The sequence below is a fragment of the Lagopus leucura genome, unplaced genomic scaffold (genome assembly GCF_019238085.1).
Source record: "Lagopus leucura isolate 7727_CA_CO unplaced genomic scaffold, USGS_WTPT01 Super-Scaffold_100004, whole genome shotgun sequence".
Taxonomy (NCBI): domain Eukaryota; kingdom Metazoa; phylum Chordata; class Aves; order Galliformes; family Phasianidae; genus Lagopus; species Lagopus leucura.
The window spans coordinates 24,992,866-25,008,738 of record NW_024962264.1 but is presented as its reverse complement, the minus strand read 5'-3'; the positions used below and the strand labels follow the sequence as shown (position 1 = coordinate 25,008,738).

General features: G+C 39.0%; 1 protein-coding gene across 1 annotated transcript in view; it reads left to right on the top strand.

The window, feature by feature from the left end:
* ANTXR2 (ANTXR cell adhesion molecule 2) overlaps nt 1–15,873 on the top strand; it is a 100,283-nt gene that overhangs the window by 45,915 nt on the left and 38,495 nt on the right. Inside the window, exons 11-16 of the mRNA XM_042871168.1 lie at nt 2,088–2,166; nt 4,013–4,108; nt 9,251–9,292; nt 10,367–10,462; nt 14,256–14,423; nt 14,579–14,659. Of these exons, the coding sequence (XP_042727102.1) occupies nt 2,088–2,166; nt 4,013–4,108; nt 9,251–9,292; nt 10,367–10,462; nt 14,256–14,423; nt 14,579–14,659 (562 nt within the window). The remainder of the gene's footprint in view (nt 1–2,087; nt 2,167–4,012; nt 4,109–9,250; nt 9,293–10,366; nt 10,463–14,255; nt 14,424–14,578; nt 14,660–15,873) is intronic.

Below are 15,873 nucleotides of genomic sequence, written 5' to 3'. Positions count from 1 at the left end.
TTTTATTTTATTTTATTTTATTTTATTTTATTTTATTTTATTTTATTTTATTTTATTTTGTTTATTTTTAATGAAATGGGGAAGGCATCTGAAGGCAGTTTGGAAATTGGATCCCAATTGCTTGAAGTAACTGTAGTCAAATGTTCCTGGCCAAAACCAGAAGTTCTTCACCAATGCATAGGCAGCTGTTGTTGATCTCAGTGGAGTTTTGAACAACAAAAGAGTAGAGAAATGGTTCCAAGCAAGGATGAAAGAGATGAGTAAAAGCAAAAATGTATTTAGACAGTTAAAGTATTATGGGAAATTAAAAAAAAATGCACAAAATATGTAGGGATTTAGATTCACATGACATGGTAATTTATAAATCAAAATTACATGGTGTACTACAGCTGGATATAGCATAGTTGGAAGGCTGACCAGAATTCACACTAAGCAACACAATCCCAATTACAGCATCTGTCACCATTACTTGGGAAAGTTCAGAAAAAGTATGAAGGCTGAATAGCTTTTGTACTTCGGAAACATGACCACAATGAATGCCTTTTTTTGGGTGTACTCAAGTCCAAAATTGGGTGTGGAGCCTATGGCACGTTACTCTCTGACTCATGCTTTAAAAAGACAAGGCTGAACGGGGGGCAATGAAGTATATATGAGAACAATCTCTTGTCTCTGGATTTGGACTTAACTGAAATGTTGCATTCAAAAATACTCTCTGTGCTGTGATTTCTTCTGTATTTCTGGGCTGAGTTCAGCTTTCAGTTACACCTGTACAGCCCTAGTTAGAGCAGTGATGTGACAGAAGTGGTGATGCAAAAAGATGTGACTCTATAATGCTGGAAAGTTTACTGGGATGCAGTTCAGTGACTTGGACAGAAAATCAGTGTGCTGTGTTTATGATGTGCAAATCTTCAAAATATTAAAGAGTTGAAACATACACATTTCTTCTCTGCTTAACAAAAGGCATGGAGTGAAATCCTCTTGCACTGCACTGAAGTCAGTAGGATCGTTTTGCCAGTTACACTCAAGCAGAATTGTTATGTTAAAATTTCCCATAGCATTTCTCACTGAAATGGCAAAGTGAGAAATTGAAAATAAATAAATAAAAAAATAAGCACAACATCTAAAATTTCATCACAAACCGAAGGTTTTTTTGCAGTTTGCTTTATTTAGTTGGGAGAGAATTCAATTAATTTTTTATTTTATCTGTTCTGATTCACTCACTTCTGTAGCAATTAGAAGTAAATTATTCTTTCTGTTAGATCAATTATTCATAACACAGACCATTTAAAAATGAGTTTAGTGGAAGCAACTTACTTCATTTTTACTTAAATTGAAAAAGAGATTAGCCAAATTAGTTAAAATAGCTCTGAACTCCATATTGACTAAAGCGTTTGTGCCAGAATAAAAATTGATGACATCTAAGAAGAATGCTATAAGTGATTAATCATTTTAGTTCATGGATATCTATATTTTTATTTAATTACAACTACACATAACATAAACTGTTTGAATCTAGGGAATGAAAGCCAGAGATGGTGAAGAGTCCTCTTCTGTTTAACATTCGCCATGTGTTGTTTTCTTCTAGGGTTAATTTGTAAAATGTAAACCACATACTATTTGCACGCAGTGTTTATGTACTATTTATAGAAAGTCTTGACCATTTATAATTATTCGACATTTTTATCCACAATGTCTGTGTATGACTAAAGAGATGGTTATGGAGTAGACAAAATAATGCTATTTTTACAGTTGATGCGCAGTGTATTTTATGTGGAACATTTGGGGGTGTTCTATGTTGCGTGGAATAGAGAAGGGGTGTTCTCAGCTCTCTATTGAGAAGACTGAAATTATTTTTAACAGTCATCAACACAACCCCAGAGGGACATGGCAAGCAATTGCCTTCAGTTTTAAGTAGTGTGAGCCAAAGAAAGTTCAATTGGAAATGAGCAAGGATTGGTTTCTAAGGACACCTGTCTGAGAACACCCACTCTGTTGAATGGAGTCTGTACGTCCCAGTGCCTCTGTAGTGTGTATACGTCTTTACTGACTGCTTTATGGCTGCTGATTGTTTTTCCTTTTCATTGCAGAACTATAGAAGTTTTGGTGAGTTTGAACGAAGGGCAATCTTTCATGTCCAGCTCTTTGACAATCACCGCTTCAGAGTGTGTAAGTAAACAGAATCATAGAATCGTAGAATCATTTGAATTGGAAGGGACCCTTAAAGGTCATCTAGTCCAAATCCTCTGCAATGACATGCACAGCTAGTCAAGTTGCTCAGAGCCTCATCTTGAATGTCTCCAAGGACGGGGCTTCCACCTCTTCTGTCAAAAAATAGCTCATATCATTCCATGTAAAATGTTTCTATTTCTGTTCCTATTTGATCACTGCACTTCTCCCAGAGCAGAGAACCTCAATGCATGGCAAGTCTCTTAAATGGTTGTAATGCACAAATCCACCTTACTAGAAACACCCTTGTGCAGACAAATACAGAATATAGAGAATTTAACAATGAATGATTTTGAAGTGTCGTGGAATCATGCATATATATATGTGTTCTAAGTAATTTTCTCCATATTTCAAAACATGCTTAGAATCAGTTTTATAACACTAGAGCACTCCACATTAGGCTTCAGATGCTTTGAATTCTTTGATAAAGTGAGTGATGAGGGCTACAGGTCCTCCTTCAACTGTTGCCGCAAGATCCATGCAGTGTGTTCCTTCTCTGTGCGGGGCTTACGTTTTTCTATAGCCTGCAAATTGTGTTTTGCTAAATTTATTACACCAAATTACATTACTGAAGTGTGCAGCTGTGGCTTTCAAATACTGGAAAGTGTCCATGCCATTAGAGACCTGCTCACTGTAAGCATACTATGAACCAAGCGTGACACAGTCACCTGGGGTCCATCCCAGAACATCTCTACTTCAGAAGATCCATGGAAGCAGATTGAAGCTGAGGAGTGTGACTTCTGTGCAGCTTTCCCATCAGGCACAGAAGCACATAGAACAGTGCCTTCTGCTCATCAGCATGTATTTTTCCAACAGTATTTTTATCACTCCTAGGTAATTAACCTAAAAGAGAAAAAATAGAAGTTTTTTTCTGTTCATTTTAGAACTAAACACTTGCATAGCTGAAGAAGTCAAAGTTATCTCGGTTCAGCCCTTATGTTTCAGGAAGAAAGCCTGAATGAATTCAGAGCTGAGGAGACACATGCTATACAAACTGCATTCTCTGTTTAAAGGGCCGATTCATGATTGCAATCTTACATCAATACACTATGAGCAGCCTTTCAGCATGATGATGTAAGGAGACTGCAATCACAGGAGGATGCTGAAACTACCAGTGGGTTGCTTTTCTCTTTAGCTGAGTCTTTTCAGAAAGATCATACACAGTGAGTTTATTTCCATGGCCCCTTAAAAACTGCTGAGGTGGCTAACATAGGTAAAAATAAAGCACTCCTGCAAAGCAGATCATCCTATATTGCTGGGAAAAGCAAAATGACTTTTCCCTCTGCTTGTAATGCTTCTCTTTGGTCAAAAGTTCTAACTTATGACACAAACAATCAGTGCAGATGTGCAGCAACAGAAAAAACAGTAGAACTTTTGATGATCCCCCCCCCCCCTTTTTTTTTTTTGTCTTTCATACATATTGCAGCAAAGAAAGCTCCATACACAGAGAAGTGCTGTTTCCATAGTAGCAGATGGGCAACTGCAAGAAATGGGTCACTGATAGAATTGTTCCACTAATTCTGATGGCTGAGCAGCTGATGTCTAGTTGGTGTCTGAGAGTTACAAGTTGCAGCCTCCTCTGCAAACACACGGTGCTGCAGAGGAAACAAACAAAAAAAATGCACTGCACTTAGGCACCGAGGCATGCATTTATGTATTTCTTGTAAACACAGCTTCTTTTTAGTTGCATCAGTCAGGAAGAAACTGTTTTGGGCCAAGTGGGAAAAGCAGGCAGGAATTCTTTGCAACATTCCCCTGATGTGCTGTCCTTCTGCTTTCTCCACAGTCCAGTGGCATAGCAGCCCTTATTGCAGTGCTTGTGCTGTTACTTCTGGCGGCGTTGGGGCTGCTCTGGTGGTTCTGGCCCCTCTGTTGCAAAGTGGTGAGTAAAGGCTATTAAAAAAAGTCACCAGGTTTGTGACTCACGACCATAACTCAGAATGTGTTGGAAAATACAGATAGGGCAGGAAATAGGTTAAGTAACAGGGGAGTTCCATGTGACAGAAGCCATCTGTTGAGGCACTTTTCTTTCATTAGTGATACGCAAGCAGAGATCAGGTTAAATGTTGTGGTCTGTGCCCCTAGCAGTACTCCTGGCATTTGAAGAGACCTGCAGACCATGAGGCAGTTTCAGCAGGCTGCTGTGCTGTTTGTTGGATTTCTGCAGTGAGCAGATGTGGTATATTTCTGTGAAATCTCTGAAAAAAGCCTGTTCTCTTTAATTTGAAAGTTGTTGGCCATAATGGCACACAGATGTTATTCTGAAATCAAGGACCATTTTAAAAGTACTATAGCTAAAATTGGTATTTGTAGTCCATTATGGGCTCTCGAGTTTGAAATCCCTTATTGTCTTAATAATCCCTTGCAAAAAATTAAATTTTCATCTTGCACACATTACATCTCATTTCATCTGAGTAATGAACGTTCTTTATCCTTCCAGCAGCAATCAGCAATGCTGCTCCACTAACACTCCTTCCATCTCCTGGCATGCTGGGGCTTTTAAATTGGTGAAGTTTAGTATTGATCCATGTCAATGACAGCACTGAGGACTAGAGAATCGTAGTTTGCTCCCAGGCTGTTACTGCACTTTTTCTTATCTCAGGCTTGTAGTAGCAGGGGCATCAGAAAAGGTGGACTTCTCCTGGTCCAGAGACAGCCAAAGTAGTCAAAAGCTTTGTCTGTTATGGTCTCTGTTATACCCCATAGAAGTTTTCAACCCCTGGTTCTTTCCTTATGGTTTCTGAGTCAAAAGCTACAAAATCTGCTCTGATAAAAAGCACTCTTCTGTCTCATTCTCCATATTAGAGTCCCGTAAGAAATCTAGGTAGGCTTCAACAATAATTTATATCATGAACCTTTCCATGGAACAGAAGAAATCAAAATTATAAAGAAGAAAGCTTTCCATTTTCTTATTTTAAAATAATCGTCTCACCTTGATTCCTAATTGCCATTGTATGGTAAATCTTCATATACTGCACATCATATTTCTCCCAATATAGCAAATAGTGACTAGTGCCTCAGTCCTTTGAGAGCAGGAATTATTGAGAGCAGTACGCTGATGCTGGAAAGACAATCAGAAAGGTGCTTTCTGGATTTGTACATCAAGGTCCTACATTAAAAAAAAAAAAAAGAAAAATTGAATTGAAGAGCAAAAACAGTACCTTGGGTGCACACAGATGCACCGTGACATTAAGGCAAGCTTCTGTCTGGTCTCATCTCCTTTGTGGAGCTCACTTGGGCATCTCCACAAAGAGCTTCAGTAAAGAGATGTAAGGAGACGTCCCTCAACTCTAATTCACCTTATGATTGAAGATGTTGGGTCCTGAGATTTACTCTGAGGAACTGTAACTTACCTTAAGTATCTTCTCTGGATATAGTATTTGGTATGTAATTGGCTATTGCTAGGGAAGCCTTTGGCTATATATTCATAGATTGTTACTAAGAAGCAACCTAACTTCTGTGGGAGCAATAAAATCATAGCACTTTAAATGTTCAGGCCCTGTTGTTTCCCCCCACCTCCCATGGGTATTATCTGCTTCCTTAAAAATAAAAGGTCTTTTTAGGTCATTGTTTGCTAAATCATTACTGAGATCCAAAACCACAGACTCTTACACTGAACCTATTACCACATTCTGACTTGTTCATTTATTGTTGTTTTGATGTCTGTTTCCTCAGATCATTATCCTGTGTGTGGTTCCTTTCTTTTCCTTCTATTCTGCCTCTGAAGCTCACATGCTATTACCACTTCTGGATTAAGTACATTTGGGCTTTGCTGCCTGTGTGTTTGAGAAGACAGTAGCACATCAGGGCAGCCAGGAGGTCCTCTGCCCTTCCTCTGAAGCCTGGTGCAGTGGGGTGTCTGCTTTCATGGACAAAGACCAGGAGCAAGGATGAAAGCAGCAGCCCTCAACTCTTCTGTGCTTCAGAACCAAATGGAAAAGAGAAGGGAAAGGTGTTACTGACAGAACAGAATGGGTGACCAGAGCGCATGAATCTCTATCGCTTGCAGACAGCGTTGTGAGCTTCAGGAGGTTTGGGCACTCTGCTTTATCCTTGATATAAAGTCCACGTCGAGGTGGGGGACTCCTTTTTCTTCTTTCTTTTTTTCCCTTTTCTTCCACTTCCACCCCCCTTCTTTTAAAGGCAGTTCACTGTTGACAGTTCTTTCACTCTTCCCTCAATATCAGAACATATGATCACATCAAGCTGGCTTCAGGCTCTGGTGCTGACATTTCCTAATGCCCACATCACGCGAACATTTGATAAGTGTTAATGAGCAGATCAAAGGGACTGTTGCCTGAAGCAACTAACTTTTTTTTTTTTTTTTTTTGGAAGAAATCGGCTTTCCTCCAAGCTCAAGTCTTCCTTCTTTGCAACTAAATAAAAGAGATGCAGACTTGCCTGGTGACAATGACGATAAAACAAAACAAAACAGAATTAGGAAGTAATCCATCTCTACATGTGGGTAACAAGACAGCAACCTTATCCAGAGTCTTTGTTACTTATCCAGTCTGAATCAAGTTCAGGGAAAGTGAATTTAGCAATATCACAATACTCAGTAACTTCAGCTTCATGCTACATTTGCATTGTTTCCTGCCAAAACTGCATGGGTTCTTTGCATTTCCTCTTTTATTGAAATAGCTTTCCACTCATTTCACTTGAAATATCAGACAGGACTGAGAATATTCTTTGTGTGTGTGTGAATGTGTGCGAGGAGCCTGTGGAAACATAAGGATGCAGGCATTTACATTCCACTTCTGTCAGCAGGGTGAGTATCTGCTACTCAAAGCAGATTATTTTCTCACACCACTGTCACATTTAAAACAAGTTTCATTTTCTGAAGCTATTAGAAATAGCAGCTAATTAATTTATTGGTTAGTTTCAAATCAGGTCTACCCTATAACTTCAGGGAATGTAGCAGCTGCCATAGGATTCAATCCTTTGCTCAGAGAGTCAAACAGAAACTATCATTGACTCATGACTTCTGAAGTCCAATGAGGTCAACAAATAGAGTTTGTATTGATTCATTGGAGAAGAAATTTTGATTCCATCAAAACCAACGGGTGAAGGGCCCAAATGAACTGTAGCATGTGCCACAAAGAAGGTTCCTATGTGAAGCTGTCTTTGCTCAGGAGAGATTGCAGAACTTAAGAATCTTACAGCTGTAGAAAGTGGGGTGATAATACTGTTTAACATGTATTTATATTATCTACTGTTTAACATATATCTATCTGCAACTAGCTTGGCCTTTTTGTCCTGGACACTGGCTGTCATGGCAAGAAAACTGGTGTTTTGGGGGTAATGGTTAGAAAGAGGCAAAAGAGAAAGAAAAATGACAATTAAATAAAGAAGGGAATGTGAACATGTACACTGAAAGTAGCATTTTACTGTTTACTGTTTTAATGCTGTGGAAAATCTTGCTCAGTACCTAAATATCTCTCAGAATCAGACCATGATCACTCTGGGTTCTTCTTTCTCTCAAGTTAGGACAATAATTGCAATCTGGCTTTCAGGAATGTCTGACCAACTAAATAGCTGATTTCTGTGAAGTAATCTTAGAATTCCCAATGGCTGGTGGGAAAAATAGTCAGAAACGCTTAAGGAAAAACAATTGCTTGGCATCTTCTTGCAACATCTTACAGCAAAGGGATGTCTTATTAAAACTCATAACTGACTTCCCAATCCACTGGAAGCATCATAAACAAGTCAGTATCCTAAACCAAAGGTACCATGGAAGCATGTTTCCAAGGAGGCCATCACTTTTTTGTCTTATTTGATAGAATTTCTGTATCACTGCTAAAAGTACACAGCTTGTTTGGGCAATTAAACTCTTGGTGCGACTATGACTTGAAATGTAAGCTAAAAAGGAAAACTCTCAATTATTGGTCAGGTAAAAGAATGTTCTTTTATATATGATGCTATCCATCCATGCAATTACAGATTATCTGTAGGCAGTGGTAGAATCAATGAAAGCAGTATAATAATGCAGAGTGAAGAAAATAATACATATTTTAATTAAGGTGAAGTATGTGGTTGCCCTTGTGGACAATTTTTGATGGGCTACTCCACAGCAAAAATAGACTCCTTTAGTTTCATATTTTTTAATCATTTCTATATGATATTCAAGCACAAAAAAAATGCCTTGATGTCACAGAAGTACTTCTTTTTTAGCTTGACTAGCCTGCTTTTCCTGGGGAAGGATGAATGCCTGTACTTCAGTTTTCACCTTTACCATTTAAGCAACTTGCTCCCTTTCTTTTCCCTCCGTTCACTGTTTGGTGGTTTCCTGTCAATACCAGGAAACTCCCTGAGATTTACAGTACGTATGTGAGAAAGAGAACAACAAGAAACTGTAGGTAGAGGTTTAAAAATAAACGTAAGTGAATTACCATCTGAGTGATCCTTAACCAGTCACAGTTTTAAGAAGCCTTGCAAACCTAACTCCCACTTGCAGGCACTCTATGCTGAGCAGTTAAGGAGCTACATGCTTCAATTATTAGATCTGAAATGTGAGATCTGCGGAAATGATCTAGACGTCGAGAGGTGAAGCCTGAGCTACCAGAAGGCATTTCACACTTGTCATTGGGCCAGAAATTATCCATCAGCATGGCATGGCACAAAGAAGCAGGCATCTTGGCCCAACATTATGCAAGACCTCACATAGACCTACGGCTGCTTTTCCTCCCAGGCTTGCTAATTAACTCCATAGGATTTCATCACTGCCTATTACTTAGAATGACTGAGTCTTATCCGGTCAGGAAGCAAAGTGGCAGACACGTCTGCCCAAAGAGTGTCTGCCAGTCAATTGATTTTATTTTCTATCAGGCGGATGGTGTTAATTTCCAGAAGGCCTTGATAATCAATACCCAAGGGATGTAGCAGTAGTGGTTGCCAGTTTATGAACAGATGTGGGAGACTCAGACGGAAACTGTCCACTCTTAAAAAATTTTGTGCATGCTTTTTAATGCTGCCAGTGCAATTCCTTATTTTTTGTTGTTTTTTTTTTTTCTTTCTGCTTTTTTAGGTCATCAAAGATCCCCCTCCACCTCCACCACCTCCAAAAGAGGTACAGTATAATACTGCGCCATACACCATGCTGGGTGATGATACTATTCCTCTGTGCTCATTTGTGTTCTGCAAATCTTGCTCCTTCTGTATTCTTTTGTAAATACCTGCTGAACAAGAAAGAACTGCCCTGTGAGAAGCCTTAGGCTGAGAGAGGCCAAAGTCCACTTTTCTACTCTTTCTCAGTCATCTCAGTGTAGTATGAATTAAGTCATTCAAGGTCACATCCATGTAACTGTTTAGTAGCTTTACCTCAAGACAATTTAACATTTTCTCATTCCTCATTGAAAGCAGGAGGACCGAGTTGTCCTTACCTGACAATCCAAAGATTCATCATAGGACTTAAAACTGTGTGTTCCCACAGCTTTGGCATTAGACAGTGAGAGACCTTTATAAGGGAACTTATTTTCCTCTTATCAGCAGTAACACAGTAGAGGCTTTTTTGATGTCTTCAGTATTTTCGCCTCTTGGTGTTGACTTAGCTAATTGCTTGAGCATATTCAAGTGTGTTCTGACAGCGAAGGCCATGATAAGGTACCTCACTGAACAGAGGCAGCCAAGAGCAAGTTTGACATTGGTTGGCTTAGAAAACTGTGATTGGCTGTGTAACCTTTACTGCAGATCCACTGAATGCTGTCAGCTGAATCCCAGTGAGTGGGGCTGATAATCTGGCTCTTTGCAAGCATTACATTTTCAGTAGAGGAAGCTACCACTGATCCTTTTCTTTTTTGTTTGTGTGTTTTGCTTGTTTTTATTAATGCAAACAAAAAAAAGACAGGGCAAATGTATACTGATCTGTAGAATACGCAGTTGGATTCCCCATTTGGGCTTTCCTAATGGATGCCACCAATGCTTTTCTCACACAAACTCCTAAAAGAGTATTTCCAAACATGACCAGATTTTGCTTGGAAATGAGTGAACATTTGAGGAAACTAAAAATCTGGTTCTTCACATCTAAGATAGGAAAACATTTTCTTGTGTACTCTAATAAAAGATACTAGAAAGAAACCTACTAAATAAATAAGTAAATAAATAAATATCTTTTAAAAGCATGTGTGTTTCAATTTATTGACAGGAAGAGGAACAAGAACCCTTACCTACCAAGAAATGGCCCACAGTGGATGCTTCCTACTATGGTGGACGAGGAGTCGGAGGAATCAAAAGGATGGAGGTTTGTACAATATAAGGATGATAACTCACTGAAATACAAGGTCTCTGAGGCTGCAAGTGGTGGAAAAAAAAGACTTTGAAAGTGTACTGGAAATACAATGGTATAATGTTTGCTTCTTTCCCAATGACATAAGCCTTATGACATTTTTACCCTATCAAATAATTTTGACCCTGCTTATGAAAGAACAGCTTTCTGTAGTTCCATTTGACTGGAACTTTAAATAGCTGCTTGAAGACATGCTCTTTCCATCAAGCTAATGAGAAGGAGAGAGTGAGAGCCTTTTCTGAATGTTTTGGAAGAAATTACAGTGAAACATAAGTCCTCCAACTGTGGGCCAGCCAAATGCGTTGACAATGGTGATGCTAAGGAGAGGCTTGATCCCAAAGGAACTCACAGCAACAACAGTGCCTGTCTTTGAAGAGACATGATAGCATCATGTTAATTAAAACAGAATGAAAATGTGCACGTCCTTATGTCAGATTTTACAGTCAAGTCAGCCTTTATGGAATTTGCAAAGCAGTTTTCTGTCTTTAAGTTTAATCTAGGAAACTGTCTCTGAAATTCCCACCTAGGCCATATAGTTATGTCTTGATCAAACTATAAGTGCATCAGCCTAAGAAATGGCTTTGCCTGAGTCCTTTTGAAATGCAGCAGAAGAATGTGCAAGTTTAAAGTTCTATTGTTTATACGTGTTTCCTTTAGCAATTCAGAACTGCTAATTTAGAAGAGCCTCAGCTTTCAGAAACAAACCATTTTGTGTAGTGCTTTCCAACATAAAGAATAACAAGCCTGGATTTTTTCAAAGGAGCCATAATGAGCCTCCAGGAGGAGGTTTCAGGGTTTATAACATTACAGTTTGTACAGAGGATCTTGTCAAGTGAAACAGAAATCTGATATATATTCAAATGAACAGAAATAATATCTCTAGCATTAAGAAATGCATTCTTATCACATGGCAAATATATGGTGTTTTCTTTTCAAAGAAAGGATGATAAAGTAATAATTAAGTTAAAAATATTTTTATCTGTAGTAGGAATAAAGATGTATAGTTGTAAATCAAATTAAACTGCACAGACACGTGAGAGGCCCCTTATTCTATGAAGCTCTGTCTCTATTCTTCTCTGGAAGCTGGGGGTACTCAGCTGGTCACCTCACCTTAAATGTCACAGCACTTAAATATGAGGCTCTTCCTCTGTTCCATGGAACCTATAGTAATGGGGCTGAGGGAAATGCTGGCTTAACTACCTGTTTCCAGCTGTTTGCACCTTGCACTTATCACTGTCTTAGAGCATGATGAAAGTAAACAGGTCTAAGAGAGGTTATTCCCTACCTGACAATGAGAGGGCAGTGGATTCTGTGGCCAATGAAAAATTGGATGGTCTAGTCATTTCGTTTTCTTCAGCGTTTTTAGTTCAGATGGCAATTCAGTTACGCGGTTTTTTTTTCTCTTGCTTCTCTGCATTCTGTTCTTTTGCCATTCTTCTGACAGCTTGACTTTTGGGCTGTTTCCTTAGACAGAGAAAAGTAGAGAACAAACTGTTACATTTCCACTCAGCAGTCCTTCCCTACTTCTCTATGCTTACTCTTCTCTTTCAGGGCATTCCTTTCTTCCCCACTACTTTTGCTCCTCTGTGATAGACCATGATAACGTAGCCAGGATGTTCACTCCTCCTAGATTTGTCTTCTGACATTGCTTCAAAGTTTTAAGATATCATTTCTGGATCTTACTCATTACAGACAATTGGTTTTAATGTCAAAGTTGTGTTGTCAGAATCTACAAATTTTGGTTTCTTCTGGTGAAGCCATTTAAATCTGAAGGAGAAGGTCATTCCATCAGTAAGGAATCTACCATGTATCTCTAAATGGCTTTAACAGTGTTTAAAATACATTTTAACAACCTCATAAAAAACATTGTAAAAGTACCATTGATCACAGTGAAAGATACAGATGCATTTTAATGACTCAGCAGGGTCTACTTGGACATGAAAGCCCACTCTAATATTGTAGAGACAAGACTCCCCTGTGAAAAATGGATATCACTAAGCAAGCCAAGTGGCAAAGTCCAAAATAACAGTAAGGTTCAAAACAATAACCCTTCTAAGAAATTATAGGTTTTTTTTTTTTTTTTTTACACAGGTGACATATAGCATTATGGACCAAAACAAGCTCTGTTGTACTTTGCTGCTCTCATTCTCTATACTGAGATTACATTGTTAACAGACTCTTTGTGATGGTGATAAAATTTTCTTCCAGGTTATTTTGTATGTTTGAAAGAGGGCAGACTATGACTTGCCTGTATATTTCCCTCACTTTCCTTATCAGCATGTTTTGCATATGGAACTTAGGATGACAAAGAAAGCAGGTTGCTGCCAACACTCATCCCATTGCATAGTGATCTTAGTACAGTATGGTGTCCCTAGCAAGACCTGAAGCAGCCTTCTTCCTTTGTCCTGGCAGCAGAAAGAAAACTCAGCTTATTTCTTTTTACAAAACAATCTTGTGCCCTTTTGCAGTGGGAGATTTGTTGCATCCCACTATTTTTTCTGCCCTTTTTTAAAGTGTTTGAATTGATAAGCAGCAAGATAGAAATGGGATATACCTACCAAGCAGTTGCAGTGATGCTCTTAATTCTTTCCCTGAGGGAAAGGGTGAGTATTCTTCAATTATTCTTATTTTGATTCATCTCTTTTCATGCCTGGCATATCTAGTTAGGAGATCCCTGGGGAAAAAAAAAAAAAAAAAAAAGTGTGTAGGTGGAGTTTTGTAAGAATAGTTTGCTTTTTTCAGTCAGCGATTTCATGACTCACCAGCATAAACATCACGTTTATGCAAGATCTACTGTCAGAACTTAATTTGCTGTCTTTTGGTTTATCACATCCTCCTTATACTCTAGCTTGAAAGAGGAGGCAGGGTACAGAAAGTCTTGCACTGAACATAATTGGGGCCACTTTTACCAAGAACTTTTAAGCTCCAGCCATAGCTTTTATACGCTCTTTCAAGATGAGAAGTTAAGAGTCTTCCCTAGGCTTGTTTGCTTGTAGGATACAGCAAAAATAATTGCTGCACCATGTTTCCAATTACAGTAAGAAATAAGATTACCATAGCAAAAATCATCTCTCTTGGAGGAAAGATGTTTTTCTGTACTTTCTCTATATAGCCTGGTAATTAGAACCTTCTAGAGAAGTGGAAATAGGCATTTGTCTCATCAGCAGCAATACTCCAGGTTTCCATCCCCTTCCAACAATCCGTGTATGTTTTATGCTCTTAATGCAGTGATATAGATACTTACAGTTAGTTACATGATACACATTTACTTATGCAGGTGACTGCTTCATCTATATTTTCTCCAGTATGGAGAGCTACTTAAAAGTCTTTGAATAGCACCACTGAGTTTCTGTTCAGTAGTGCTGAAGTAACACCTTCCATCTAAACTGGGATTCTCAGGAAGCACACTGTGCTAGTAAATCTGGGGTGGCTGAAATTAAAGCTTTCATCAGTGTCAGGTAGAGGTGTAGGATAAATCGGATTTCCTGTCTGCTTTGCAGTCTGTGAGGTGTATGATACAATTTTCTTTCAGTATTTCTCTTAATTATTTGCCTTTGCAAGATGGAAAAAAAAAAATCACACATATGCATTTAAGTAAGATGCTTGTTATCAAAAAGGAGGAGTGAACATTTTCTGTTCTCCTGTTAATTCAGAGTTTCTTCCAAATTTAAACTTTTTCAGCCATAGTTCCCTGGTCATTTGTCTGCATTGTGTTTACATCTAAACTCTGGCTTTTTTCTTTTTTTAGGTTCGCTGGGGGGACAAAGGATCCACTGAAGAAGGGGCTCGATTAGAAAAAGCAAAAAATGCTGTGGTGAAACTCCCAGAAGAACCAGAAGAACCTTTTCATCCAAAACCACCTAAACCAAAGCCTACCTCACCAGTCATTCAGGAGAAGTGGTATACACCAATTAAGGTAAGCTTTTTAGTCTTCAGTACAGTGTAGTTTTGCACTAAAGGTAGGACTTTGTGTGCCTTACTCATCTTACACAAGCTGAACTGAATATAATGAAGTAAATGAGATTTTGTTGGTTTTATCATACTCAGAGTCCTGTTGCTCTGTTGCCACAGGGTCGACTTGATGCACTGTGGGCACTGTTACGAAGACAGTATGACAGAGTCTCTTTGATGCGACCACAACAAGGAGATGAGGTTTGTGCAGTGCGAGTGTATCAATTGTGGTGGGCAAAAAAGGGCATGTTACAACCAGGGTATATCAGCTGCTGAACACTGGTAATTCCATGGCCTTAATGAAAGAAAGCAGTGCAATAAAAAGAATGGCACAACAGAAAAAAATAATGCATTGGTAAAAAAAACGTACACTGAAAGATATGCATTCCTGTTTCTGACACATTTGAAGAGCTGTAGGAGCAAACTGTTTCCTCTAAGTGAGATGGAAACTTCTTCTCAACACACTGCCCCACCAACAGATGGGCATGGCAGATCAGATTCTCAGTTACCTTAAAGCAACAGTGTGTGAGAGCTGCTATTTTTGCAACATATCCCATGAAGACAACATAAGAATTAGAGATGTTAAAGGGAAGGAGTTAATTCTGATGGAAAGAGAGGTAATCACCCTTTAGGTTATCTGCCTGATAACAGGGCTGGTGGTTGGTGCTGTTCTCACATAAGAAAAAGTTTTATCTAGGGATTTATCTAGGACAAGGGCATGCATTTGGAAGTTGCAGAATGACAACTCGCAGAACTGGAGATAGGAAGCTGTACAATCAATGAATGTACAGATGTTATAGTTACAAGGTATACTAGAGAGCTTGGCTACATGGTTATTACTCCAAAGCAGAAAAGATAGGATGCTTACCCATATCCAGGGCTCACTCACAAAACTCCAGCAGAGTGGATCTCCAGAAGAGATCCTTCCTCCCCTGGCAGTCAGCTTTTAAATGGGTCTAGGAGAGGTGCAGCCAGGCTCCACCCCTTCTAGCAGCACAGCTGAATTGCCTTCACCTGTGCTCCTGTGGCTGACTCATTGCTCGCCTCAGGTGATCAATCAGAGGTTCAGGCTGTGATTCAGCAGTTCCCATACAGAAGCATACTCTTTGTATGGCTATCAGATACTGATGTTAGCGTTCTGGTTATGTTTGCATGTTGTTTACTGCTTGAATGGGTTATTCATGTCATACGGAATAATGAACAGTAGTAATTTTTCATGCAAAATATACAGTACTTCATAGTACTTTAACAAGCAAATTCAATGTAAATAGAAACACTGATGCCTGATCTGGCTTTACCTGAACAGGCTGCAATTGTCAGTCAGGCTCTGTTCTGAGGATTTCTGGCCATGAGAATGGCAATTACTGGAAATTCTGTGGTTCTGTGAAAATTGGCTTACCAGGGAAGTCATTTTT